This window comes from Mixophyes fleayi, chromosome 4 (assembly GCF_038048845.1).
Source record: "Mixophyes fleayi isolate aMixFle1 chromosome 4, aMixFle1.hap1, whole genome shotgun sequence".
Taxonomy (NCBI): domain Eukaryota; kingdom Metazoa; phylum Chordata; class Amphibia; order Anura; family Limnodynastidae; genus Mixophyes; species Mixophyes fleayi.
Genome location: NC_134405.1, coordinates 20,039,316 through 20,066,575, shown reverse-complemented (window position 1 = coordinate 20,066,575; position 27,260 = coordinate 20,039,316). Strand labels below are relative to the sequence as shown.

Here is a 27,260-nt window from a genome sequence, read left to right as displayed (position 1 = left end):
ACAAGACGTAAAGCACGACAATACAAAATTAGAGGTACGAGCAGCGGGACATTTCTTTGCCTATATTCAAAAAGGCAAAAAAAAAACCGGAGAGAATGACATCAAACAGTCTGCTGTGCGGGGCTAAATCTTAGCTGGAAATCATATTTCAAAAGGAGGTGACTTAACTTTTGTGCAAATATCAGTAGGAGGAAGGGACAGAGATGGTATAGGCTATTATTTAAGGCTTTGGGCTGGAGAGTAAAAAGAAAAGAAAATATATATATATGTATATATAAATATATATGTATATATATATATATATATATATATATATTTATATATCAGGATTGCTGCCATGTTGCTCAACGACAGCTTAGCTCCTCTCTAGAACACAAGTAGCCTCCAGCGAGCGTTGCAAAGCAATATATCTTCAGAATGGCTAATCCCGCTCGCTTGTTACCTGCACCGCAACCGCCGCGGAGACAATTCACCCTCTGTATCTTCTCTGGTCGACCATCTCTGGCCTCCGGTGAAGAGAGCCTTTGCGACAAATATGTGCCGGCCAGGTTAATCCTGTATAATTCAGGGATGGATGGGTTCTCATCTTGGAGACGGGAGCTCGAATCTATCTGCTCTCCGTCCCCTCTCGCCGTCTCGGAAAACGACTGTTGGGCTCACCTCCCATCGTAGGGTGGGTGGGGGGTGGGGGGGGGGGGGGAGTTCATGGAGGGCGTGCGGGCGAGAGGGGCACACACAAGGGGGGCTTTGCAATGAAACCTTCACTTTCATAATGTCCTCCACCCAATCTTTTAAATATCCTACAAGAAGCCCCCACCCTCCAAAAAGAACAAAAAAATAAAACTATAAAGGAGAAGCCGAAGGCGGCGGCTCTTTCATACTTTGTAGTAGATATTGGCGGGGCTCTGGCTGGCCATGTCTTGTACAATGTACACCGGGTGTCCGTAGTCCCCGCTGACCTTCTCGTAATGGGGGCAGAACGCGCCGCCTTCTGAAGGCCTCAGTGGCATGATAATGTCGCTGGGCTCGTGCCCGTTGTTGTTGCCCCCTCCTCGTTTCGGGGAGGTAATGGAGCCCAACGACAGGGGGGGGTGTCTGGTGTCACTGTGCTTGGCTTGCCGGCGTCTGTGGCAGGCCCATCCCACCACGCCGAACACCAGCAGGAGCAGGACGGCGCCGCCAGCCGCCCCGGCCACCAGGGGGACATGGGAATTAGGGAGGGGGCCGTTCTCTCCAGTCTTGGTGGCATTGCCGGATGTATCTCCTAAAAAAAAAACAAAAAAACAAGAGTTATGATTTACTGTAAAAAAATGCAAAATATGCAACACAAATCAAGTGTAAATATGAATCATTTCTTGTGGGTGATGTTCAATAATAGCTAATAACTGGTTACGTCACATTCAGGTGCCCACACGACAAGGCAGAGGCAATCGGTCTGTCCCTCCCCCTGCAGGGTGACACAGACAGAAGGGAGCTATGAGTCTGTCCCTCCCCCTGCAGGGTGATACAGACAGAAGGGAGCTATGAGTCTGTCCCTCCCCCTGCAGGGTGACACAGACAGAAGGGAGCTATGAGTCTGTCCCTCCCCCTGCAGGGTGACACAGGCAGAAGGGAGCTATGAGTCTGTCCCTCCCCCTGCAGGGTGACACAGGCAGAAGGGAGCTCTGAGTCTGTCCCTCCCCCTGCAGGGTGACACAGTGACACAGGCAGAAGGGAGCTATGAGTCTCTCCCTCCCCCTGCAGGGTGACACAGGTAGAAGGGAGCTATGAGTCTGTCCCTCCCCCTGCAGGGTGACACAGACAGAAGGGAGCTATGAGTCTGTCCCTCCCCCTGCAGGGTGACACAGGCAGAAGGGAGCTCTGAGTCTGTCCCTCCCCCTGCAGGGTGACACAGTGACACAGGCAGAAGGGAGCTCTGAGTCTCTCCCTCCCCCTGCAGAGTGACACAGTGACACAGGCAGAAGGGAGCTATGAGTCTGTCCCTCCCCCTGCAGGGTGACACAGGTAGAAGGGAGCTATGAGTCTGTCCCTCCCCCTGCAGGGTGACACAGACAGAAGGGAGCTATGAGTCTGTCCCTCCCCCTGCAGGGTGACACAGGCAGAAGGGAGCTATGAGTCTGTCCCTCCCCCTGCAGGGTGACACAGGCAGAAGGGAGCTCTGAGTCTGTCCCTCCCCCTGCAGGGTGACACAGGCAGAAGGGAGCTATGAGTCTGTCCCTCCCCCTGCAGGGTGACACAGGCAGAAGGGAGCTATGAGTCTGTCCCTCCCCCTGCAGGGTGACACAGGTAGAAGGGAGCTATGAGTCTCTCCCTCCCCCTGCAGGATGACACAGACAGAAGGGAGCTATGAGTCTGTCCCTCCCCCTGCAGGGTGACACAGTGACACAGACAGAAGGGAGCTATGAGTCTGTCCCTCCCCCTGCAGAGTGACACAGTGACACAGACAGAAGGGAGCTATGAGTCTGTCCCTCCCCCTGCAGGGCGATACTAAAGCCTTATGGTGGTCTTGTTCTGGCTATCTCTTTTGCCTGTAGGCTATATTAGCTTGGATCAAAAAAAAAAAAGGAAAAGAAAAACAGCTTTAATTAAATCTAATTAAACGATAGAATCTGCACTTTAACTGGCGGAACGCATTAAATCAGAGCGACGCTGAGGGTGGCGAGAGGATGGGGTGGAGAGGTTGCACCGTCCTAGAGGATCCAGACATAATATGTTCATCTCATCTCTCCTCTTTCAGCCCCGCTGTCTCCCTTCTGTCTACACTGCTGGCTTTATTAAAGGATATCTTTCAAACTGACAGCTCAGTAACTCCCTGTCCCGTGGTGAGAGAACCACGCAGTAATCTCACCCACTCCAGTCTACCCCACACTTCTACAGAGTCTACAGTTAACTCTCCGTACTCCACCCTAGTCTGCTGTTCTGAAGGACCTTGTATATCTTCACTGCAATCTGCAGAGCCTCTGGTCAGTCGGTCAGAGAATACTGTGATGAAATCAATTCAACGTACCTGCAAAGACCGGGGACTCTGGGTTTGGTACAGAGGGAGAGAGTCCTGAATCTTTATCTCTCCCAGAAGGTCTGCGAGGAGAGCTACCTCCATCAGGACCTAGGAGAGTGAAGAATTGGGAGAAGGGGGTTAAAAAAACAGCAGGTGGAAAACGTGCGGTATAGACAGAATTTCTGCATGGTTCGTTCCCTGTGTCTAATTCACTGCCATACGTACACAGATCAAAGAAAGACTGGTGCAGTTATACATTGCAGCTAGTGACAGGTGTATTGATCCAAGTCAGTGACTTGGGATGTGGAATAGGATACAGTAAGAAATAAATGAATTTGGGAGTAAACAGAGATGTAAGACAATGAAGGTCCCAAGTTATGGCAGTATATATATTAACTGTTTCAGTTTAAGATAATGGGTCCATATCTTTCAAACTTAATATTTCACATTCACACCTTTATAAAACATTATGAGGACATTCTCAACCTCTCCTCAAGTATCCACACCATGACAACATTTAAGTACACACAAAACAGTTATGCTTAGACTGGGGAATCCTGACATACTGGCATGTTGATAGTACTATAGGAGAGAGTTTGAAATCGGTAGTATAATAGACATTCATCAACAAAGTCCCCACCCAGTGGCTAATAATTGAACTACACAAACATAGGAGCCAGGCCATTGTCGATTGTCTTATCGTTTTCTTTCCCCTCTTTCGTTCTGTAATAGGTAATATATTAGTTTATGTTCATTAAACCAGTGCTTTCCAACCCTTTCTCTTTCCAGTTTCTTAACAAATCTCCTCTCTGCTGTACCACCATAATCCTTTATCTCGATCATCAAAGATGCTCTTCTCTTCTCTGTCGCACTTCCATCATCTTCAGTCACTCTTCCCTTCATCTCTGCCTTACCACCACCACCACCACACCCTGCCACTCTTCCCTTCTTCTCTATCGTACCCCTGTCATCTTCATTCTTCCCTTCCTCTCTGCCTTACTACCACCACCACACCATGCCATTCTTCCCTTCTTCTTTGTCGTACCCCCGTCATCTTCAGTCTTTCTTCCCTTCCTGTCTGCCTTACTACCACCACACCCTGCCACTCTTCCCTTCTTCCCTATCGTACCCCTGTCATCTTCATTCTTCCCTTCCTCTCTGCCTTACTACCACCACACCCTGCCACTCTTCCCTTCTTCTTTGTCGTACCCCCGTCATCTTCAGTCTTTCTTTCCTTCCTGTCTGCCTTACTACCACCACACCCTGCCACTCTTCCCTTCTTCTGTCGTATCGTACCCGTCATCTTCAGTCACTCTTCCCTTCCTCCCTGCCTTACTACCACCACACCCTGCCACTCTTCCCTGCTTTGTTGTATCCCATGCCACTCCTCACTTCTTTTCTTGTAACTCCTTCATCTACAGTCACTCTTCCATTCCTCTGCCATACCTGCACCATCTCCAGTCACCCCTCCCTTCCTCTGCCACACCTAAACCATCTCCCGTCACTCCTCCCTTTCTCTGCCATACCTCCACCATCTCCCATCACTCCTCCCTTCTTTTCTTTTCTTGTAACTCCTTCTTCATCTACAGTCACTCTTCCCTTCCTCTGCCATACCTAAACCATCTCCCATCATTCTTATCAACTCTCTGCATAACTCCATCACCTCCAGTCACTCTTTCCTTCCTCTCTACATAACCATAATCCAGTCATGATCATAATCAACAGTCGCTCATCCTTTCCTCTCTGCTTACCTCCATCATCGCCAATCACTCTTACCTTACTCTGCCATACCTCCACCATATTCAGTCACTCCTCTCTACCTCTGCCATACCTCCACCATCTCCAGTCACTCCTCCCTGCCTCCACCACCTCCCGTCACTCCTCCCTTCCTCTGCCATACCTCTACCATCTCCCGTCCGTCACACCTCCCTGCCTCTGCCATACCTCCACCATCTCCCGTCACTCCTCACTGCCATACCTCCACCATCTCCCGTCACTCCTCCCTTCCTCTGCCATACCTCCAGTCACTCCTCCCTTCCTCCACCATCTCCCATCACTCCTCCCTACCTCTGCCATAACACCACCATCTCCCGTCACTCCTCCCTGCCTCTGCCATACCTCCACCACCACCAGTCACTCCTCCCTACCTCTGCCATACCTCCACCATCTCCCATCACTCCTCCCTTCCTCTGCCATACCTCCACCCCCTCCCATCACTCCTCCCTTCCTCTGCCATACCTCCACCATCTCCCGTCACTCCTCTCATCCTCTGCCATACCTCCACCATCTCCCGTCACTTCTCTCTTCCTCTGCCATACCTCCACCATCTCCCGTTACTCCTCCGCCATACCTCCACTAACTCCCGTTACTCCCCTCTTCATCTGCCATACCTCCACTATCTCCCGCCACTCCTTCCTTCCTCTGCCATACCTCCACCATCTCCCGTTACTCCTTCCTACCTTTGCCATACCTCTACTATCTCCCGCCACTCCTTCCTTCCTCTGCCATACCTCCAGTCACTCTTCCCTTCCTCTCTTTCATACCACCGGTCACTCTACTATCTTCTCCAATCACTCTTCCCTTCCTCTCTAGGATACCTAATATATCCATTCATTCTCCCCTTCACCTCTGCCTAAGCACAACCAAAATTCCCTTCTTCTCTACTTACTGCAATCATCTCCAATCACCCTTCCCTTCCTCTCTGCCTACTGCCCTCATCTCCAGTCACTCCTCCCTTCCTCTCTGCATAACTCCATCACCTCCAGTCACTCCTCTCTTCCTCTGTCATACCTTCACCATCTCCAGTCACTCTTCTCTTCCTGTCATACCTTCACCATCTCCAGTCACTCCTCCCTTCCTCTCTGCATAACTCCATCACCTCCAGTCACTCCTCTCTTCCTCTGTCATACCTTCACCATCTCCAGTCACTCCTCTCTTCCTGTCATACCTTCACCATCTCCAGTCATTCCTCTCTTCCTGTCATACCTTCACCATCTCCAGTCACTCCTCCCTTCCTCTCTGCATAACTCCATCACCTCCAGTCACTCCTCTCTTCCTCTGTCATACCTTCACCATCTCCAGTCACTCCTCTCTTCCTGTCATACCTTCACCATCTCCAGTCACTCCTCTCTTCCTGTCATACCTTCACCATCTCCAGTCACTCCTCTCTTCCTGTCATACCTTCACCATCTCCAGTCACTCCTCTCTTCCTGTCATACCTTCACCATCTCCAGTCACTCCTCCCTTCCTCTCTGCATAACTCCATCACCTCCAGTCACTCCTCTCTTCCTCTGTCATACCTTCACCATCTCCAGTCACTCCTCTCTTCCTGTCATACCTTCACCATCTCCAGTCACTCCTCTCTTCCTCTGTCATACCTTCACCATCTCCAGTCACTCCTCTCTTCCTGTCATACCTTCACCATCTCCAGTCACTCCTCTCTTCCTGTCATACCTTCACCATCTCCAGTCACTCCTCTCTTCCTGTCATACCTTCACCATCTCCAGTCACTCCTCCCTTCCTCTGTCATACCTTCACCATCTCCAGTCACTCCTCCCTTCCTCTCTGCCTACTGCCATCATCTCCAGTCACTCCTCCCTTCCTCTCTGCATAACTCCATCACCTACAGTCACTTCTCCCTTCCTCTCTCCAGTTCTGCAATTAATTTCTCTAGCTCAGCATAAAGCTGGACACGCCAGCTGTTGATGTTCAATACTTACTCTGTCCGACCTTTAAAGTGACCTTCATGCCTTTGGTCTGACACACACCACCGTTAAGATTCTCCAACCCCTCTAGGGTGCCATCCGAGGTTGCTAGAAGGAGATTAAAATCATACATTGTTGATTAACCAAAACCATGAATTGATAGAAATAGCTTTAAAAATATGTTATCAACTCAAACCCCAATAAAAAACATATACATATTATTATTACTAGACACATCAACATCAGTATTATTATACCGAGCAGTGTGACCATTATCAGTGTATACTCAGTATTATTATACAGAGCAGTGTGATCATTATCAGTGTATACTCAGTATTATTATACAGAGCAGTGTGATCATTATCAGTGTATACTCAGTATTGTTATACAGAGCAGTGTGATCATTATCAGTGTATACTCAGTATTATTATACAGAGCAGTGTGACCATTATCAGTGTATACTCAGTATTATTATACAGAGCAGTGTGATCATTATCAGTGTATACTCAGTATTATTATACAGAGCAATGTGATCATTATCAGTGTATACTCAGTATTATTATACAGAGCAGTGTGATCATTATCAGTGTATACTCAGTATTATTATACAGAGCAATGTGATCATTATCAGTGTATACTCAGTATTATTATACAGAGCAGTGTGATCATTATCAGTGTATACTCAGTATTATTATACAGAGCAGTGTGATCATTATCAGTGTATACCCAGTATTATTATACAGAGCAGTGTGATCATTATCAGTGTATACTCATTATTATTATTATACAGAGCAGTGTGACCATTATCAGTGTATACTCAGTATTATTATACGGAGCAGTGTATAGTATGACTATGAAGCATGTTACATGTGAGGTCAGTCTATGTCGGGCTGTGTGTGTCTAGCAGCCTTTGTTAGGCAGCATTGTGCGCTCTACGAGCTCACTAGTTAATGAGTTGTGACAGCCATCTTGGGTCCTGTTTTATTGAATCATGTCCCCCACTGTCCCTTGTCACGGAAGAGAGAGACTGCAGCCAATCAGGGAGAAGTAGAGCGGGGAGCAGGCAGGACGGAGGGTGTATAATGACATGCCTTTGGGGGACAGGGTTAGGAAGGGTGGAAGGTGGGAGAGAGGGAGGACATGGATATAATGAGAGAGGAAGCTCAGACATATTACATCTTCTATAGGTGATGTGTACAATCCACAATCTCCTGTCTAAGGTCTGGTCTGCGAGGATACAGCCGGAGCCGGGCATTAATAAGGGCACAATATTATATAGAGGGGGACATTACAGTATAGATAAGATTATATAGAGCAGTAAAGATGTACAGTATGGAAGACACGTGAGCAATAATCATTACCGTACTAATAGTAATAATGCGCGGGACGCGTTATTCTCACGAACTATGCAGTCAATTGAATTCCCCCCTCGGAGTGATAGTTGTAGGACGACCAGTCCTTGCACACTATCTGCCCGAGTGGATTGGTGAAGTCCAAAGTCTACAGAAATCACTTTGGAACCTTGTCTATCCTGATTAGCATCGACTACGCTTTCTCCGAGGTCCTCAGAGATCTCAGTAACGTACATGAAACGGGTATACACAATACTGTGTTTAACAAGGAGCTCATGTGAAGATATGTGCAGTGATGGATACGGGTCTAGATCTGTTCCGCTCTACTAGAGGATACGTCCAAAACATACGTGGAAGAGAACCTCACAAGAGAACGCAGAGAAAAATAATATTGTGCTATTACTGGCACCTGTTATTAATATAGTCATTAATGACAAAACATTCAAAAATAAAAAGGTGGATTTTTGTAGTGTTTTTTCCCCCCCATGACAAACATTTATTAGGATGTTCGAGGTCCATTGGTCTAGCATATCAGCCATCATCACTAGTAATCAGCACTTACACCAGACCTGTGGCTGGAGAAAGATATACGACAGAAATACAAGTACCAGTGAGATGTCTAACTGTGCGCATTAGATACAAAACAACGCCAGCTATGCGCCTTAATGAATCAGCCCCTGATTGTCCTCCCATAAACGTGATACTCCTGACTATAATTATCCACTTAACTGAACTGACAATCCAAGAACCTGTGGCCCTCCGGGTGACACTACAAGTCCCAGCATAATTTGACAGCTGATAAATGACAAGGTATACTGGGACTTGTAGTTTCAATAAACATGGAGAGCCACAGGATGTCCAAGTCTGTCCTGGAGGATCACATATTTTTTTCTGATTTTTCTGGATCATTTCGATCAGTAACTGAATGAAGAGTATATATCCTTTTGTGTGTTATAAAGATTTATATCTATTTTCATGGCTTAGATGAAGATCTGAACACATTTAAGGTCAAATATATGCAGAAATTCTGTAAATTCTAAAGGGTTTAAAAACTTTCTACCCCACTGTATAGTATAGAGAGATGTTATATAGAGGAGTAAATATGTACAGTGTGGAAGAGACATATATAGTATAGAGATATTATATATGCACAGCTAGAGAGGGTGGAGAAGGGGAAGGGAGGATCCGGAAACGACGGGGCCCAAGAAGGAGAGCGCGGAAGACAGGGAGACCCCCAGGGGGAAGGAGGGAGCGAGGGAGGACCCTCGAGGAGGAGGGCTTAGTAGCTGGAGAGCAGAGTTAGAAGTGGTGGAAACAGGAGAGATGGCCCTGCTCAGAGGAGCGTACAATCTAAGGGGAGGGGTGGACAGACAGAGAGACGCAGGGGAGAGAGGGAGAGTAGGGGGACAGAGGCAGAAGATAAGGTAGGAAGTTAAGTGGGAGACAGAAAGGCTTTAAGAAAAAGGTGGGTTTTTAGGGCCCTTTTGAAACTGGACAGATTAGGGGAAGTTCTGATGGAGGGAGGGAGCTTGTTCCAGTGGAGGGGGGCAGCGCGGGCGAAGTCTTGGATACGCGCGTGGGAGGAGGTTATAAGGGGGGAAGAGAGGCGACGGTCAGAGGCAGAACGGAGAGGGGGCGGGATGGAGCATGAATAGAGAGGAGGGTGGAGATGTAGGGCGCAGTGGAGTTGGCGAGGGCCTTGTAGGTGAGTGTGAGGAGCTTAAAGAGGATTCTGAAGGGGAATGGGAGCCAGTGAAGGGCTAGGTAGAGGTGGGAGACAGAAGAGGAGCGGCGAGAAAGGAAAATAAGCCTAGCGGCAGCGTTAAGAACAGATCGAAAGGGAGCGAGATGAGAGTGGGGGAGGCCAGTAAGGAGGAGGTTGCAGTAGTCCAAGCGGGAGATGATCAGAGAGTGAATAAGACATTTGGTGGCATCTTGGGAGAGGAAGGGCCGGATGCGAGCGATGTTACGCAGCTGGAAGCGGCAGGATTTAGCAAGAGAGAGAATGTGGGGGCCAAAGGAGAGAGAGGAGTCGAGGGTGACACCAAGGCAGCGAAGTTGGGGGACAGGGGAGATAGGGGTGTTGTCGATAGTGATGGAGAGGTCAGAGGGGGATGAGGTATGAGAGGGAGGAAAAACTATGAGCTCAGTTTTGGCGAGGTTAAGTTTGAGGAATCGAGAGGACATCCAGGAGGAGATGGCAGAGAGGCAGGCGGACACCCTAGAGAGGAGGGAGGGAGAGAGATCAGGAGAGGAGAGGTATAGTTGAGTGTTGTCAGCGTAAAGGTGATAGCTGAAGCCGAAGGAGCTGATGAGTTCACCCAGGGAGGAGGTGTATAGAGAGAAGAGTAAGGATCCCAGAACAGAGCCCTGAGGGACCCCGACTGGGAGGGTGGATGGGGGGGAGAGAGACCCAGAGGTGGTGACAGAGAAGGATCGGTGAGTAAGGTAAGAGGTGAACCAGGACAGGACTGGGCCGGAGAGGCCGAAAGACTGGAGGGTGTGAAGGAGGAGGGAGTGGTCAACGGTGTCAAAGGCTGCAGAGAGGTCAAGGAGGATGAGAAGGTAGAAGTGCCCCCATCTCATCTCATCCCATCCCCATCCCTTAATCTCCATCGTCTTACTGTTCTAAAACCTCTCGATACACAACGTTTCTGCTAAACACCTTATCGCTGTGCTCAATCAGTCTTCCTTGAAGGGCAGTATTCATAACCTGCACTTTCACATCACTGCTTCTCCGTACTCGTGAAAATGCGACATACAATTGTCCATGACCAAAGACAGGCTCTGGTAAATAAATACCCACACGGTCAAGTGTTTGACCCTGTGACTTGTTAATGGTCATAGCAAATGCCGCCTTCAAAGGGAACTGCCGCCGTCTTAGCTTAAATGGCAGTCCTGTTTCGGATGGACATAAGTCAATCCGAGGTATCATCACCTTCTCTCCTTCAGCAGAGCCAGTCAAAACTTCTGCTTGTATCACATTCGTTTTCAGTGCTGTCACTACTAATCGAGTGCCATTGCACAGTCCTCTCTTAACATTCAGATTTCTCAATAGCATAATAATGCTTCCAACTTTCAATCTTAATCTGTGCCTTGGCATTCCGGAAGGAGTCAAGAGTTTGAGCCCTCAACTCGTAAATTTAGCCTTTACTACCCCTCCCATGGGGGGAAGGGGGGATGATGGAAGTTAACTGACTTCACTATTATAATTTTTTTGTCAAATAATGTCAGTATACCAAATTTCAGGTCAATTGGATGAGCCCTTTCTGAGAAAATAGTGTTTTCCACACACACACACACACACACACACACACGCCGCTAGGCTTATATATATTAGATAGAGATATTATATAGAGGAGTAAAGATGTACAGTATGGAAGAGACATATATAGTATAGAGATATTTTATATAGGAGTAAATATGTACAGTATGGAAGATACATATATATAGTATAGAGAGATATTATATAGAGGAGTAAAGATGTACAGTATGGAAGAAGAGACATATATAGTATACAGAAATGTTATATAAAGGAGTAAAGATGTACAGTATCGAAGAAGAGACATATATAGTATAGAGAGATGTTAGAGGAGTAAAGATGTTCAGTATGGAAGAAGAGACATATATAGTATAGATATGTTATATAGAGGAGTAAAGATGTACAGTATAGAAGAGACATATATAGTATAGATATGTTATATAGAGGAGTAAAGATGTACAGTATGGAAGAAGAGACATATATAGTATTGAGAGATATTATATAGAGGAGTAAAGATGTACAGTATGGAAGAAGAGACATATATAGTATAGATATGTTATATAGAGGAGTAAAGATGTACAGTATGGAAGAAGAGACATATATAGTATAGAGAGATATTATATAGAGATTATAGAGGAGTAAAGATGTACGGTATGGAAGAAGAGACATATATAGTATTGAGAGATATTATATAGAGGAATAAATATGTACAGTATGGAAGGAGACATATATAGTATACAGAGATGTTATATAGAGGAGTAAAGATGTACAGTATGGAAGAAGAGACATATATAGTATACAGAGATGTTAGAGGAGTAAAGATGTACAGTATGGAAGAAGAGACATATATAGTATAGAGAGTTGTTATATAGAGGAGTAAAGATGTACAGTATAGGAGACATATATAGAATAGATATGTTATATAGAGGAGTAAAGATGTACAGTATGGAAGAGACATATATAATATAGATATGTCATATAGAGGAGTAAAGATGTACAGTATAGAAGAGACATATATAGTATAGATATGTTATATAGAGGAGTAAAGATGTACAGTATGGAAGAAGAGACATATATAGTATTGAGAGATATTATATAGAGGCGTAAAGATGTACAGTATGGAAGAAGAAACATATATAGTATACAGAGATGTTAGAGGAGTAAAGATGTTCAGTATGGAAGAAGAGACATATATAGTATAGATATGTTATATAGAGGAGTAAAGATGTACAGTATAGGAGACATATATAGTATAGATATGTTATATAGAGGAGTAAAGATGTACAGTATGGAAGAAGAGACATATAGAGTATCGAGAGATATTATATAGAGGAGTAAAGATGTACAGTATGGAAGAAGAGACATATAGTATAGAGATGTTATATAGAGGAGTAAAGATGTACAGTATAGGAGACATATATAGTATAGAGATGTTATATAGAGATTATATAGAGGAGTAAAGATGTACAGTATGGAAGAAGAGACATATATAGTATTGAGAGATATTATATAGAGGAATAAATATGTACAGTATGGAAGGAGACATATATAGTATACAGAGATGTTATATAGAGGAGTAAAGATGTACAGTATGGAAGAAGAGACATATATAGTATACAGAGATGTTAGAGGAGTAAAGATGTACAGTATGGAAGAAGAGACATATATAGTATACAGATATGTTGAATAGAGGAGTAAAGATGTACAGTATGGAAGAAGAGACATATATAGTATACAGAGATGTTAGAGGAGTAAAGATGTACAGTATGGAAGAAGAGACATATATAGTATAAAGAGGTGTTATATAGAGGAGTAAAGATGTACAGTATAGAAGAGACATATATAGTATAGATATGTTATATAGAGGAGTAAAGATGTACAGTATGGAAGAGACATATATAGTATAGAGATATTTTATATAGGAGTAAATATGTACAGTATGGAAGATACATATATATATAGTATAGAGAGATATTATATAGAGGAGTAAAGATGTACAGTATGGAAGAAGAGACATATATAGTATTGAGAGATTATATAGAGGAATAAATATGTACAGTATGGAAGGAGACATATATAGTATACAGAAATGTTATATAGAGGAGTAAAGATGTACAGTATCGAAGAAGAGACATATATAGTATAGAGAGATGTTAGAGGAGTAAAGATGTTCAGTATGGAAGAAGAGACATATATAGTATAGATATGTTATATAGAGGAGTAAAGATGTACAGTATAGAAGAGACATATATAGTATAGATATGTTATATAGAGGAGTAAAGATGTACAGTATGGAAGAAGAGACATATATAGTATTGAGAGATATTATATAGAGGAGTAAAGATGTACAGTATGGAAGAAGAGACATATATAGTATAGATATGTTATATAGAGGAGTAAAGATGTACAGTATGGAAGAAGAGACATATATAGTATAGAGAGATATTATATAGAGATTATAGAGGAGTAAAGATGTACGGTATGGAAGAAGAGACATATATAGTATTGAGAGATATTATATAGAGGAATAAATATGTACAGTATGGAAGGAGACATATATAGTATACAGAGATGTTATATAGAGGAGTAAAGATGTACAGTATGGAAGAAGAGACATATATAGTATACAGAGATGTTAGAGGAGTAAAGATGTACAGTATGGAAGAAGAGACATATATAGTATAGAGAGGTGTTATATAGAGGAGTAAAGATGTACAGTATAGGAGACATATATAGTATAGATATGTTATATAGAGGAGTAAAGATGTACAGTATGGAAGAGACATATATAATATAGATATGTCATATAGAGGAGTAAAGATGTACAGTATGGAAGAAGAGACATATATAGTATTGAGAGATATTATATAGAGGAGTAAAGATGTACAGTATGGAAGAAGAGACATATATAGTATAGATATGTTATATAGAGGAGTAAAGATGTACAGTATGGAAGAAGAGACATATATAGTATAGAGAGATGTTATATAGAGGAGTAAAGATGTACAGTATGGAAGAAGAGACATATATAGTATAGATATGTTATATAGAGGAGTAAAGATGTACAGTATGGAAGAAGAGACATATATAGTATAGAGAGATGTTATATAGAGGAGTAAAGATGTACAGTATGGAAGAAGAGACATATATAGTATAGATATGTTATATAGAGGAGTAAAGATGTACAGTATGGAAGAAGAAACATATATAGTATACAGAGATGTTAGAGGAGTAAAGATGTTCAGTATGGAAGAAGAGACATATATAGTATAGATATGTTATATAGAGGAGTAAAGATGTACAGTATAGGAGACATATATAGTATAGATATGTTATATAGAGGATTAAAGATTTACAGTATAGGAGACATATATAGTATAGAGATGTTATATAGAGATTATATAGAGGAGTAAAGATGTACAGTATGGAAGAAGAGACATATATAGTATTGAGAGATATTATATAGAGGAATAAATATGTACAGTATGGAAGGAGACATATATAGTATACAGAGATGTTATATAGAGGAGTAAAGATGTACAGTATGGAAGAAGAGACATATATAGTATAGAGAGGTGTTATATAGAGGAGTAAAGATGTACAGTATAGGAGACATATATAGTATAGATATGTTATATAGAGGAGTAAAGATGTACAGTATAGAAGAGACATATATAGTATAGATATGTTATATAGAGGAGTAAAGATGTACAGTATAGAAGAGACATATATAGTATAGATATGTTATATAGAGGAGTAAAGATGTACAGTATGGAAGAAGAGACATATATAGTATAGATATCGTTTATAGAGGAGTAAAGATGTACAGTATGGAAGAAGAGACATATATAGTATAGATATGTTATATAGAGGAGTAAATATGTACAGTATAGGAGACATATATAGTATAGATATGTTATATAGAGGAGTAAAGATGTACAGTATAGAAGAGACATATATAGTATAGATATGTTATATAGAGGAGTAAAGATGTACAGTATAGAAGAGACATATATAGTATAGATATGTTATATAGAGGAGTAAAGATGTACAGTATGGAAGAAGAGACATATATAGTATAGATATGTTATATAGAGGAGTAAAGATGTACAGTATGGAAGGAGAGACATATATAGTATAGATATGTTATATAGAGGAGTAAAGATGTATAGTATGGAAGAAGAGACATATATATAGTATTGAGAGATATTATATAGAGGAGTAAAGATGTACAGTATGGAAGAAGAGACATATATAGTATAGATATGTTATATAGAGGAGTAAAGATGTACAGTATGGAAGAAGAAACATATATAGTATACAGAGATGTTAGAGGAGTAAAGATGTTCAGTATGGAAGAAGAGACATATATAGTATAGATATGTTATATAGAGGAGTAAAGATGTACAGTATAGGAGACATATATACTATAGATATGTTATATAGAGGAGTAAAGAAGTACAGTATGGGAGACATATATACTATAGATATGTTATATAGAGGAGTAAAGAAGTACAGTATGGAAGAAGAGACATATATAGTATAGAGATGTTATATAGAGGAGTAAAGATGTACAGTATGGAAGAAGAGACATATATAGTATAGAGATGTTATATAGAGGAGTAAAGATGTACAGTATAGAAGAGACATATATAGTATAGAGATGTTATATAGAGATTATATAGAGGAGTAAAGATGTACAGTATGGAAAAAGAGACATATATAGTATTGAGAGATATTATAAAGAGGAATAAATATGTACAGTATGGAAGGAGACATATATAGTATACAGAGATGTTATATAGAGGAGTAAAGATGTACAGTATGGAAGAAGAGACATATATAGTATACAGAGATGTTAGAGGAGTAAAGATGTACAGTATGGAAGAAGAGACATATATAGTATAGAGAGGTGTTATATAGAGGAGTAAAGATGTACAGTATAGGAGACATATATAGTATAGATATGTTATATAGAGGAGTAAAGATGTACAGTATAGAAGAGACATATATAGTATAGATATGTTATATAGAGGAGTAAAGATGTACAGTATGGAAGAAGAGACATATATAGTATAGATATGTTATATAGAGGAGTAAAGATGTACAGTATGGAAGAAGAGACATATATAGTATAGATATGTTATATAGAGGAGTAAAGATGTACAGTATAGAAGAGACATATAGTATAGAGAGATGTTAGAGGAATAAATATGTACAGTATGGAAGGAGACATATATAGTATATAAAGATATTATATAGAGGAATAAATATGTACAGTATGGAAGAAGAGATAGATATAGTATTCAGAGATATTATATAGAGTAATAAAGATGTATAGTATGGAAGAAGACAGATATAGTATATAAAGATATTATATAGAGGAATAAATATGTACAGTATGGAATAGACATATATAGTATAGAGATATTATATAGAGGAGTAAAGATGTACAGTATGGAAGAAGACAGATATAGTATAGAGAGATATTATATAGAGGAATAAATATGTACAGTATGGAATAGACATATATAGTATACAAAGATATTATATAGAGGAGTAAAGATGTACAGTATGGAAGAAAAGTCATACATAGTATAGAGATGTTATATAGAGGAGTACAGATGTACAGTCTAGAAGACGAGACATATATAATACAGATATATATTATATAGAGGTGTACAAATGTACAGTGTGGAAGAGACATATATAATACAGATATATATTATATAGAGTACAGATGTACTATATGTAAGAAGAGACATATATAGTATAGATAGATATGAGAGAGAGGAATGAAGCTGATACAGGTCTATAGGTAAATTAAGCAGAACACCCAGCAATCTGCTGAAGAACACCCTTACAGGACATTTATCAGGAATATCCAAGCCCAGGTGCAGCCATGTCCGGCTATGGGAAGGAAAGATACCTGTCCGTACAGTGCTAGGAACAATGCCAGTACTCTGTTATATCTGATTCCTCCTCTCTTCCTCTAAGTAACATCAGGTAGGAGACTGATGACGCGTCCGAGGTAGTACGTAGCGCTCCTGTCTGGTCTTCTCACCCAGTCACCCCCCACACACCCACCCTGTATTCCTGAACTACATGTCGGAGCGCGTTAATTCCACTCACTGACAGAGGAGAGAAAAGTACCCCGGGGGGCAGACCAGGATGTGGAGGGAGAGACGTGTGGGGAGGGAACGGTGACACAAGATGGGAAGGAGGAAAAGAGGGGGATCAGTTAGGGACTGTCACTCTGGTACCTGGAGAACTGATAGGCCCAATACCAGTTCAACCCAGAAAATGTCTGCCTCCATGTCTGCAGGTGACAGGGACATTTTAAAGCGGGCTTTCCCACCCTGAAAGTAGTTTGTTTTTGGGTGGGCACTGAGTGTTCGTAATTTGTGTCTACTTTATAATATATAGTACTTATTCGGATAAATGTAGCTCTATCCGTTCATTTTACGATTCACCTGATGTTTTCCACCCACAGGATGGTTCCCGTCACAATCGCTCCTGAATAAACCGCATGTCGTCATAGAAAGCCCACCTCTATGTGCAGTGACCTAAACTGTGGGCCTCAGCTAGTAACTATGTAATGATACAGACGCCATAGCAGAGACCCCAAGGTGGGTCCAAAATTTGGACCCTCTGCCAGGGTCACTGGAACAGATCCCCGCAGAACTCAACATATCAGTGCATGTTGTTTACAGGGACCCGAAGTTCTCTACAGAAACGGTCAATGCCCAGAAAAGTTTTCTAAAATTAGGGTGGGGGGGGGGCTGGTGCGACTCTCCAATCACTATTAATAACGACACCCCGCAAATGACCTGAGAGTAGACAATGAAGCGGGGGTCTACTCGGGAATACAGGATCTTTATCATACCCCCAGTAGCTTCCATGTTGAGGACCTTCTGGAAGTGAAATTGTTTTTGTCAAAAAAAAGTGGGCGTGGTTAGGTGGGTGGAAGGAGGGAGTGGTTTCAGATTGAGGGCATGGCTTAACCTGTCCCAAGTTTTCCTTTTCAAATATTGCAATATGAATGCCATATCCTGTTATAAGTTTTTCATTGTACAGTTAAAAGCATTATATACAAATAATCTATGGAATTAATAACAAACAAAATAAATTGCAAAAAAATCTGTTGTAGCATTGACAATGTATATAGAAAAATCACGATGCATTAGTTTCAAGAATAAAGAGGATTTAATCTGTGTGTAACCTCATTAGCTGCCTTAATAGGAAAGATATTGTCCTCTGTTAGCAGCCATTCTAGGTTCCATGCCTTAAGCTGGGTACACACTACACGGTTTTCATCCAATAATCGGCTCAATCAGCCGACATACGACCGCTCGTTCAATAGTCGGTTCAGTGTGTGCAGTGACACGATGGTCGAAAGTCTGCCCAAGTGGACGATTGTCGCCTCATTTGGTTGGTCGTACTGTTTAATATTTTCGTTTCAATCTCGTTTCCGCTGTGTAGTGTGTATAAACTTCCGACCGATCCACAACAGTGAGTACGAAATTACAGTCATTGCTCACGACAACATGGCTGTAATAAGTCGCTAAAGGGACGTCCGCTCTTCCCTTTATCGTCCTAAACAAGGCTAGTGTGTGTATGCAGTCCATGGACTGAGCGATCGGAACATCGATCGCATGTAAAATCGATCGGCATAAAAAGTTGGTGGAAAATTCTGTAGTGTGTACCTAGCTTTACAGAGAGGACTTCTGGAGTGCGTAGGACAACAGGCCTCCCCCATGACTGACCACTTTACTCAGATACCTGAATGAGGCTTTATAAGAGAATCGTCTTTCCCATAGAGCCCACTGCACTATGTAAATTATATTAGTTTCTCATTAAGCCGTGCCCCAGATCAATCGTGACCACGCCTGTATATAACAATAATAACTCTTAATAATCAGGACTTGAGGGGAGGGATCCAAGTTCATAGATCTACAAACCTGCAGAAGGGAATCCAATCAACAAGGGCTGGCTGGGAATTTCGTGAGGAGTTAAATGAATAAAAATGCGGAACGAGCAGGAATTACACAGTAGAATGGGTGGTATGAGGAGGTGATGATTTGAAAAATCGGAATATTGAAATGAGAATCCACAGCTAGTGGGAAAAGCAGTTAATGGGAAATAGAAGCACTGTGAGGGGGCAGGATTCGGAGATACAAGGAGGGGCAGAGCGGCACGGATAAAAATCAGGAGCGAGAAAAGCGGGGAATGATGAAGCGAGAGCGTGATGCTGCGGATGACAGGATTCCCATCCTCCACGCCAGCGATTCATCCTTAAGGACAATAACAGGTCTGCTCACCAATAATGTAATAGTCCCGGTGGGATTTGAACTCGTGGCCCCACAGATTGGGACTGTACTCCTGGAACTTGATGGTGAAGCGAAGGTCTTGCCCGGGCCGATCGCAGGTCAGGAGGAGGTTCGGCGTCCGTAGGACAGTGCACTTTAGGACCTCTTCTTCCGTGCCCACCAAATAAAGCTTGTAGTATTCATAGGGTGATGAGGAAAAGGGCCCGCGGGGCTCAGAGCGAGGGCACAACAAGTCCAATCGGTCCCCGATCTGAGGATATAGCACGTACCCCTCGGAATCCTGGAACCTGGGATGAGAGAGAGGAGGAGGATTAGTACTGTATATAATTACCCTACACTTCTGATATTTCCCCGTCCTTACACCTCCATATCCCCCAACTGTCCCAAATTCTGCGGGACAAGACCTACTACTAATGGACCTCAAAAGTAGCGGGAGTGGGAGGAGCTTCACTAAGAAGCGGGAGTGGGAGGAGCTTTACTAAGAAGTGACAGACCAGGGGTTATTTGGGCGACTATGGAAAGGGCTTATTTTGTCACGATTTTGCCTTAATAAATGTTGAGATATATGCAACCCCCCCACACACACATTTTCCAATGCACACAAACCACAGGCCCATTTTCTGAAAGGCCATGTGACTTTTGACTGTGGGAAATCTGGACTGTCCTGCAAAAACTGGGACCGTTATGTTATTCAAACCATCAATAAGATTGACAGGAGTGCTCTGGAAGGAGAGAAAGGGAGAGAGAAGAGAAACAACGGCAACTGTACTGAATTGTACCTGCTCTGTAACTAGGCTTACTAGCACCATCACAGGCATTAGGCACTATCATGAAACAAGAATATTGTTATACGTTCATCCCTTTATGTGTAAATTTAGGCAAAATCAGAAAATAAAGTCAAATTGAACCAGAGCTGTCCCCTAGACATTAAACATACACCTGCAGAGTGTCTTCTATAACCATATTACATGCCAGCATGTTCTAAGCAGATATGAATAGACTTAAGTATTAATGAGAGTGGGAACATCCCATGCAGGACAAGTGCCCTTTAATGGAAGCCCTGATACCCTTGTTTCATACGGCAACAAGCCAGCGATCTGCAGCGTGCTGAATAGGAATACTCCCTCTTACCGAAAAAAGATTATTGAGAATATTGTCTTACTCTGACACAGCACAAGTAAGCACAAAGATCTTTCAATAAAAAAAGCAAAAACCAGCTTCTTGCTAGGGCTATTGCGATTATGTCCTGAAGAGTGGGAGTAAACGTAAAAAGAAAAATTGCATCATTTTGTAGGCTGCACTACTGATCCCAGCATATCCTGGCCTCCTTAATGTGTATGCTGGCACTTGTAGTACTACAGGAGCAGCCATAACCTGGAACTGTAGTACACCTTGAAATAATGGTTAAAAAAAAAATCCTCCACGAAAAAAAAAATGAATGTATTCTAAATAAAGATATAACCACACAACCCTCTTTAATCAGTGTATTTCCTCACATAGTTCCTTAGTCCATACTGGAAGCTCCTGGGTGTCCGGATCACATTCTTATGGTTAATGGGGTGAAAAAAACCTTGACAGACCATGTTCAACCTGCGAACAGCACAATGACCATTATGGTGCATAACAATTTATATAGCCTAGAACTTCCCCATGACCCCTCCTGATCATCCTCACTCTCCCTGCAGAAGAAGCACCTTACTATACATACTGTCATTATCCAAGAAGGACAAATGTTTATACTGCTCTGACAGAACTAAATCAAACACATCCCTTCCCCCACAATTACGCACACACCCCTCTATTGTTATGCCAAATGGACTAGCCCAGCCTATAGATGGGACAAAGGAACATGACAATGCAGAGGTTAGGGGAGGCCAAGGGAACAAAATTCCTGTAAAGTTACATTTCAACTATATTATAATGCTGATAACAATGTAATGTATAATAATAATACTGAGTATACGCTGATAATGATCACACTGCTCTGTATAATAATACTGAGTATACACTGATAATGATCCCACTGCTCTGTATAATAATACTGAGTATACTCTGATAATGATCACACTGCTCTGTATAATAATACTGAGTATACACTGATAATGATCACACTGCTCAGTATAATAATACTGAGTATACACTGATAATGATCACACTGTATAATAATGAGTATACGCTGATAATGATCACACTGCTCTGTATAATAATACTGAGTATACACTGATAATGATCACACTGTTCTGTATAATAATACTGAGTATACACTGATAATGATCCCACTGCTCTGTATAATAATACTGAGTATACGCTGATAATGATCCCACTGCTCTGTATAATAATACAGAGTATACACTGATAATGGTCACACTGCTCTGTATAATAATATTGAGTATACACTGATAATGATCACACTGCTCTGTATAATAATACTGAGTATACACTGATAATGATCACACTGTATATTAATACTGAGTATACACTGATAATGATCACACTGCTCTGTATAATAATACAGAGTATACACTGATAATGATCCCACTGCAATGTATAATAATACTGAGTATACACTGATAATGATCACACTGTATAATAATACTGAGTATACACTGATAATGATCACACTGTATAATAATACTGAGTATACACTGATAATGATCACACTGTATAATAATACTGAGTATACACTGATAATGATCCCACTGCTCTGTATAATAATACTGAGTATACACTGATAATGATCACACTGCAATGTATAATAATACTGAGTATACACTGATAATGATCACACTGCTCTGTATAATAATACTGAGTATACACTGATAATGATCCCACTGCTCTGTATAATAATACTGAGTATACACTGATAATGGTCACACTGCTCTGTATAATAATACAGAGTATACACTGATAATGATCACACTGCTCTGTATACTTATACCGAGTATACACTGATAATGCTCACACTGCTCTGTATAATAATACTGAGTATACACTGATAATGATCACACTGTATATTAATACTGAGTATACACTGATAATGATCACACTGCTCTGTATAATAATACAGAGTATACACTGATAATGATCCCACTGCAATGTATAATAATACTGAGTATACACTGATAATGATCACACTGCTCTGTATACTTATACCGAGTATACACTGATAATGATCACACTGCTCTGTATAATAATACTGAGTATACACTGATAATGATCACACTGTATAATAATACTGAGTACACACTGATAATGATCACACTGCTCTGTATAATAATAGTATATATATAATGATGGTATGGTAGTAGAGGTGTACAATGATGATAAATGTATATTTAGGCCTTCACAGAGGAAGTGAGGTGATTCTACTTCACCCACACACCTGGTTGATGGGCAGTGATGTGGGAACACTGGCACAGAGACTGGCATTATACCCCTGGCATGACTGCCCACACAACTGGGAGAGGGCTACAGCCTGGGAGGGGGAAGGTGCTGTGTGTGACTGATACAAACAAGTGTGAGGAGCAGGACGTACATATTCCATATATACAGATATGTACAGACAGAAGCCAGCTCTGAGGTCACCGAGCACCACAACATGTCAGCTGTGCATCCATCAGTCACATGTGTGGGGGCAACAGAGGCACTCCCAGTCCTGACTCCTATGTACACAAGTGTACTCACATGTACTCTCCTTGCCTGTCACAATGAGACCGCAGCAGTCAGACAGCGAACACAGAGAGAGCGCAGCAGTCACACAGCGTGTAGAGGGAGAGCGCAGCAGTCACACAGCGTGCAGAGAGCACAGTGTACAGAGAGCGCAGCAGTCAGACAGTGTACAGAGAGCGCAGCAGTCAGACAGCGTACAGAGAGAGCGCAGCAGTCAGACAGCGTACGGAGAGAGCGCAGCAGTCAGACAGCGTACGGAGAGAGCGCAGCAGTCAGACAGCGAACGGAGAGAGAGCGCAACAGTCAGAGTCAGACAGTGTACAGAGAGCGCAGCAGTCAGACAGTGTACAGAGAGCGCAGCAGTCAGACAGCGTACAGAGAGAGAGCGCAGCAGTCAGACAGCGTACAGAGAGAGAGCGCAGCAGTCAGACAGCGTACGGAGAGAGCGCAGCAGTCAGACAGCGAACGGAGAGAGAGCGCAACAGTCAGAGTCAGACAGTGCACAGAGAGAGCAGCAGTCAGACAATGCACAGGGAGAGCAGCAGTCAGACAGTGCACAGAGAGTGCAGCAGTCAGACAGTGCACAGGGAGAGCAGCAGTCAGACAGTGCACAGGGAGAGCAGCAATCAGACAGTGCACAGGGAGAGCAGCAGTCAGACAGTGTACAGAGAGAGCAGCAATCAGACAGTGTACAGAGAGTGCAGCAGTCAGACAGTGTACAGAGAGTGCAGCAGTCAGACAGTGTACAGAGAGTGCAGCAGTCACAGTGTACAGAGAGAGAGCGCAGCAGTCAGACAGCGTGCAGAGAGAGCGCAGCAGTCACATGTGTGGGGGCAACAGAGGCACTCCCAGTCCTTTACAAAGCTGACGCCTGTGTACACAAGTGTACTCACATGTACTCTCCTTGCCTGTCACAATGAGACCGCAGCAGTCAGACAGCGAACACAGAGAGAGCGCAGCAGTCACACAGCGTGTAGAGGGAGAGCGCAGCAGTCACACAGCGTGCAGAGAGCACAGTGTACAGAGAGCGCAGCAGTCAGACAGCGTACAGAGAGAGAGCGCAGCAGTCACACAGCGTACAGAGAGAGCGCAGCAGTCACACAGCGTACAGAGAGAGCGCAGCAGTCACACAGCGTACAGAGAGAGAGCGCAGCAGTCACACAGTGTACAGAGAGAGAGCACAGCAGTCACACAGCGTACAGAGAGAGAGCGCAGCAGTCACACAGCGTACAGAGAGAGCGCAGCAGTCACACAGCGTACAGAGAGAGAGCGCAGCAGTCACACAGCGTACAGAGAGAGAGCGCAGCAGTCACACAGTGTACAGAGAGAGAGCACAGCAGTCACACAGCGTAGAGAGCGCAGCAGTCACACAGCGTAGAGAGAGCGCAGCAGTCACACAGCGTACAGAGAGAGAGCACAGCAGTCACACAGCGTACAGAGAGAGCGCAGCAGTCACACAGCGTACAGAGAGAGAGCGCAGCAGTCACACAGTGAATACATTATTATATGCAGAGTATTTGTATAGATACATAAACAATGTATAGACTAATTGTTATCATCATAATTAACAAATCCCTAATTCAACTGTGTGCGCCAGTACATCTAATTAATACGAACCAATTACAGAGAATTGGTTGAAGAAAATATACTATGTGAAACAAGCTGAAGGAGTAATTAGAGTGATAAAAGATCCAATAACATTCATATTCATGTTATTATAGATTACAGCACATAATTATTAGTGTATGCATGCTCAATTATCACTGTCCATGTATATACACAGTATTATACAGAGCAGTGTGATCATTATCAGTGTATACTCAGTATTATTATACACAGCAGTGTGATCATTATCAGTGTATACTCAGTATTATTATACAGAGCAGTGTGACCATTATCAGTGTATACTCAGTATTATTATACAGTGTGATCATTATCAGTGTATACTCAGTATTATACAGTGTGATCATTATCAGTGTATACTCAGTATTATTATACAGTGTGATCATTATCAGTGTATACTCAGTATTATTATACAGAGCAGTGTGATCATTATCAGTGTATACTCAGTATTATTATACAGAGCAGTGTGATCATTATCAGTGTATACTCAGTATTATTATACAGTGTGATCATTATCAGTGTATACTCAGTATTATTATAAAGTGTGATCATTATCAGTGTATACTCAGTATTATTATATAGTGTGACCATTATCAGTGTATACTCAGTATTATTATACAGAGCAGTGTGATCATTATCAGTGTATACTCAGTATTATTACACAGTGTGATCATTATCAGTGTATACTCAGTATTATTATACAGAGCAGTGTGATCATTATCAGTGTATACTCAGTATTATTACACAGTGTGATCATTATCAGTGTATACTCAGTATTATTATATAGTGTGACCATTATCAGTGTATACTCAGTATTATTATATAGTGTGATCATTATCAGTGTATACTCTGTGTTATTATACAGAGCAGTGTGATCATTATCAGTGTATACTCAGTATTATTATACAGAGCAGTGTGACCATTACCAGTGTATACTCAGTATTATTATACAGTGTGATCATTATCAGTGTATACTCAGTATTATACAGTGTGATCATTATCAGTGTATACTCAGTATTATTATACAGAGCAGTGTGATCATTATCAGTGTATACTCAGTATTATTATACATTGCAGTGTGATCATTATCAGTGTATACTCAGTATTATTATACAGTGTGATCATTATCAGTGTATACTCAGTATTATTATACAGTGTGATCATTATCAGTGTATACTCAGTATTATTATAAAGTGTGATCATTATCAGTGTATACTCAGTATTATTATACAGTGTGATCATTATCAGTGTATACTCAGTATTATTATACAGTGTGATCATTATCAGTGTATACTCAGTATTATTATACAGAGCAGTGTGACCATTATCAGCGTATACTCAGTATTATCATACAGAGCAGTGGGATCATTATCAGTGTATACTCAGTATTATTATACAGAGCAGTGTGATCATTATCAGTGTATACTCAGTATTATTATACAGTGTGATCATTATCAGTGTATACTCAGTATTATTATACAGTGTGATCATTATCAGTGTATACTCAGTATTATTATACAGTGTGATCATTATCAGTGTATACTCAGTATTATTATACAGTGTGATCATTATCAGTGTATACTCAGTATTATTATACAGTGTGATCATTATCAGTGTATACTCAGTATTATTATACAGTGTGATCATTATCAGTGTATACTCAGTATTATTATACAGTGTGATCATTATCAGTGTATACTCAGTATTACATTACACACTGACAGAGAGTGACAGTAGATTATTATTGTGGCTGGAAGCTGAGCACAAACTGTGAGATACTAATCATCATCCAACATGTCTGATAATACCCAGATACCCTAATGACTTCAGTCTCCTCTCAGGGCAACTGGGGCAGTGACATTACTCCAATGTACACAACAACTTGGCCACTTTGAGGTTAATAAACAACATGAGACGGTCCTTACAACGGGTTAAATAGGACTATTCTGATTTTTCATGGTCCATCTCAGCAGATGGTTTACTGTACAACTGACGGCTACTTGGTCCCTGACCAGCAATGTACAAGTCCTCGCCTCACATGGCTTCCTATAGATCACATGTGTATCGTTCCTTCATGATGTTGAACTAGCTTAATACTACACCGCCCCCGCTATAATGTCCAACCTATTGAAGGTGTTAGTCCGGTATCCATTACCGCCACCTCCAAGATGGTGATCGTTCTGCCAGCGTTTTAGACGCACTGCTGGCACCTGCCTAATCTGACACAGGTACAAAATTGCGTATTTGTTAATCATATTCTGCACCGTCCCCCGTAATTCAGGCGAGTTTCAGCGAATACGCCCCATCTGTCACCCTGCTCAA

General features: G+C 42.0%; 1 protein-coding gene across 1 annotated transcript in view; it reads right to left on the bottom strand.

Moving 5' to 3' along the window:
* Nucleotides 1-681: 681 nt before the first annotated feature.
* The window catches only part of EFNB3 (ephrin B3), a 32,448-nt gene continuing 5,869 nt past the window's right edge, over nt 682-27,260 (bottom strand). The window contains exons 2-5 of the mRNA XM_075206422.1: nt 19,638-19,933; nt 6,718-6,810; nt 3,008-3,106; nt 682-1,264 (exon numbers count right to left, since the gene is read on the bottom strand). Coding sequence (XP_075062523.1) covers nt 876-1,264; nt 3,008-3,106; nt 6,718-6,810; nt 19,638-19,933 — 877 coding nt within the window. The 3' untranslated portion in view covers nt 682-875. The remainder of the gene's footprint in view (nt 1,265-3,007; nt 3,107-6,717; nt 6,811-19,637; nt 19,934-27,260) is intronic.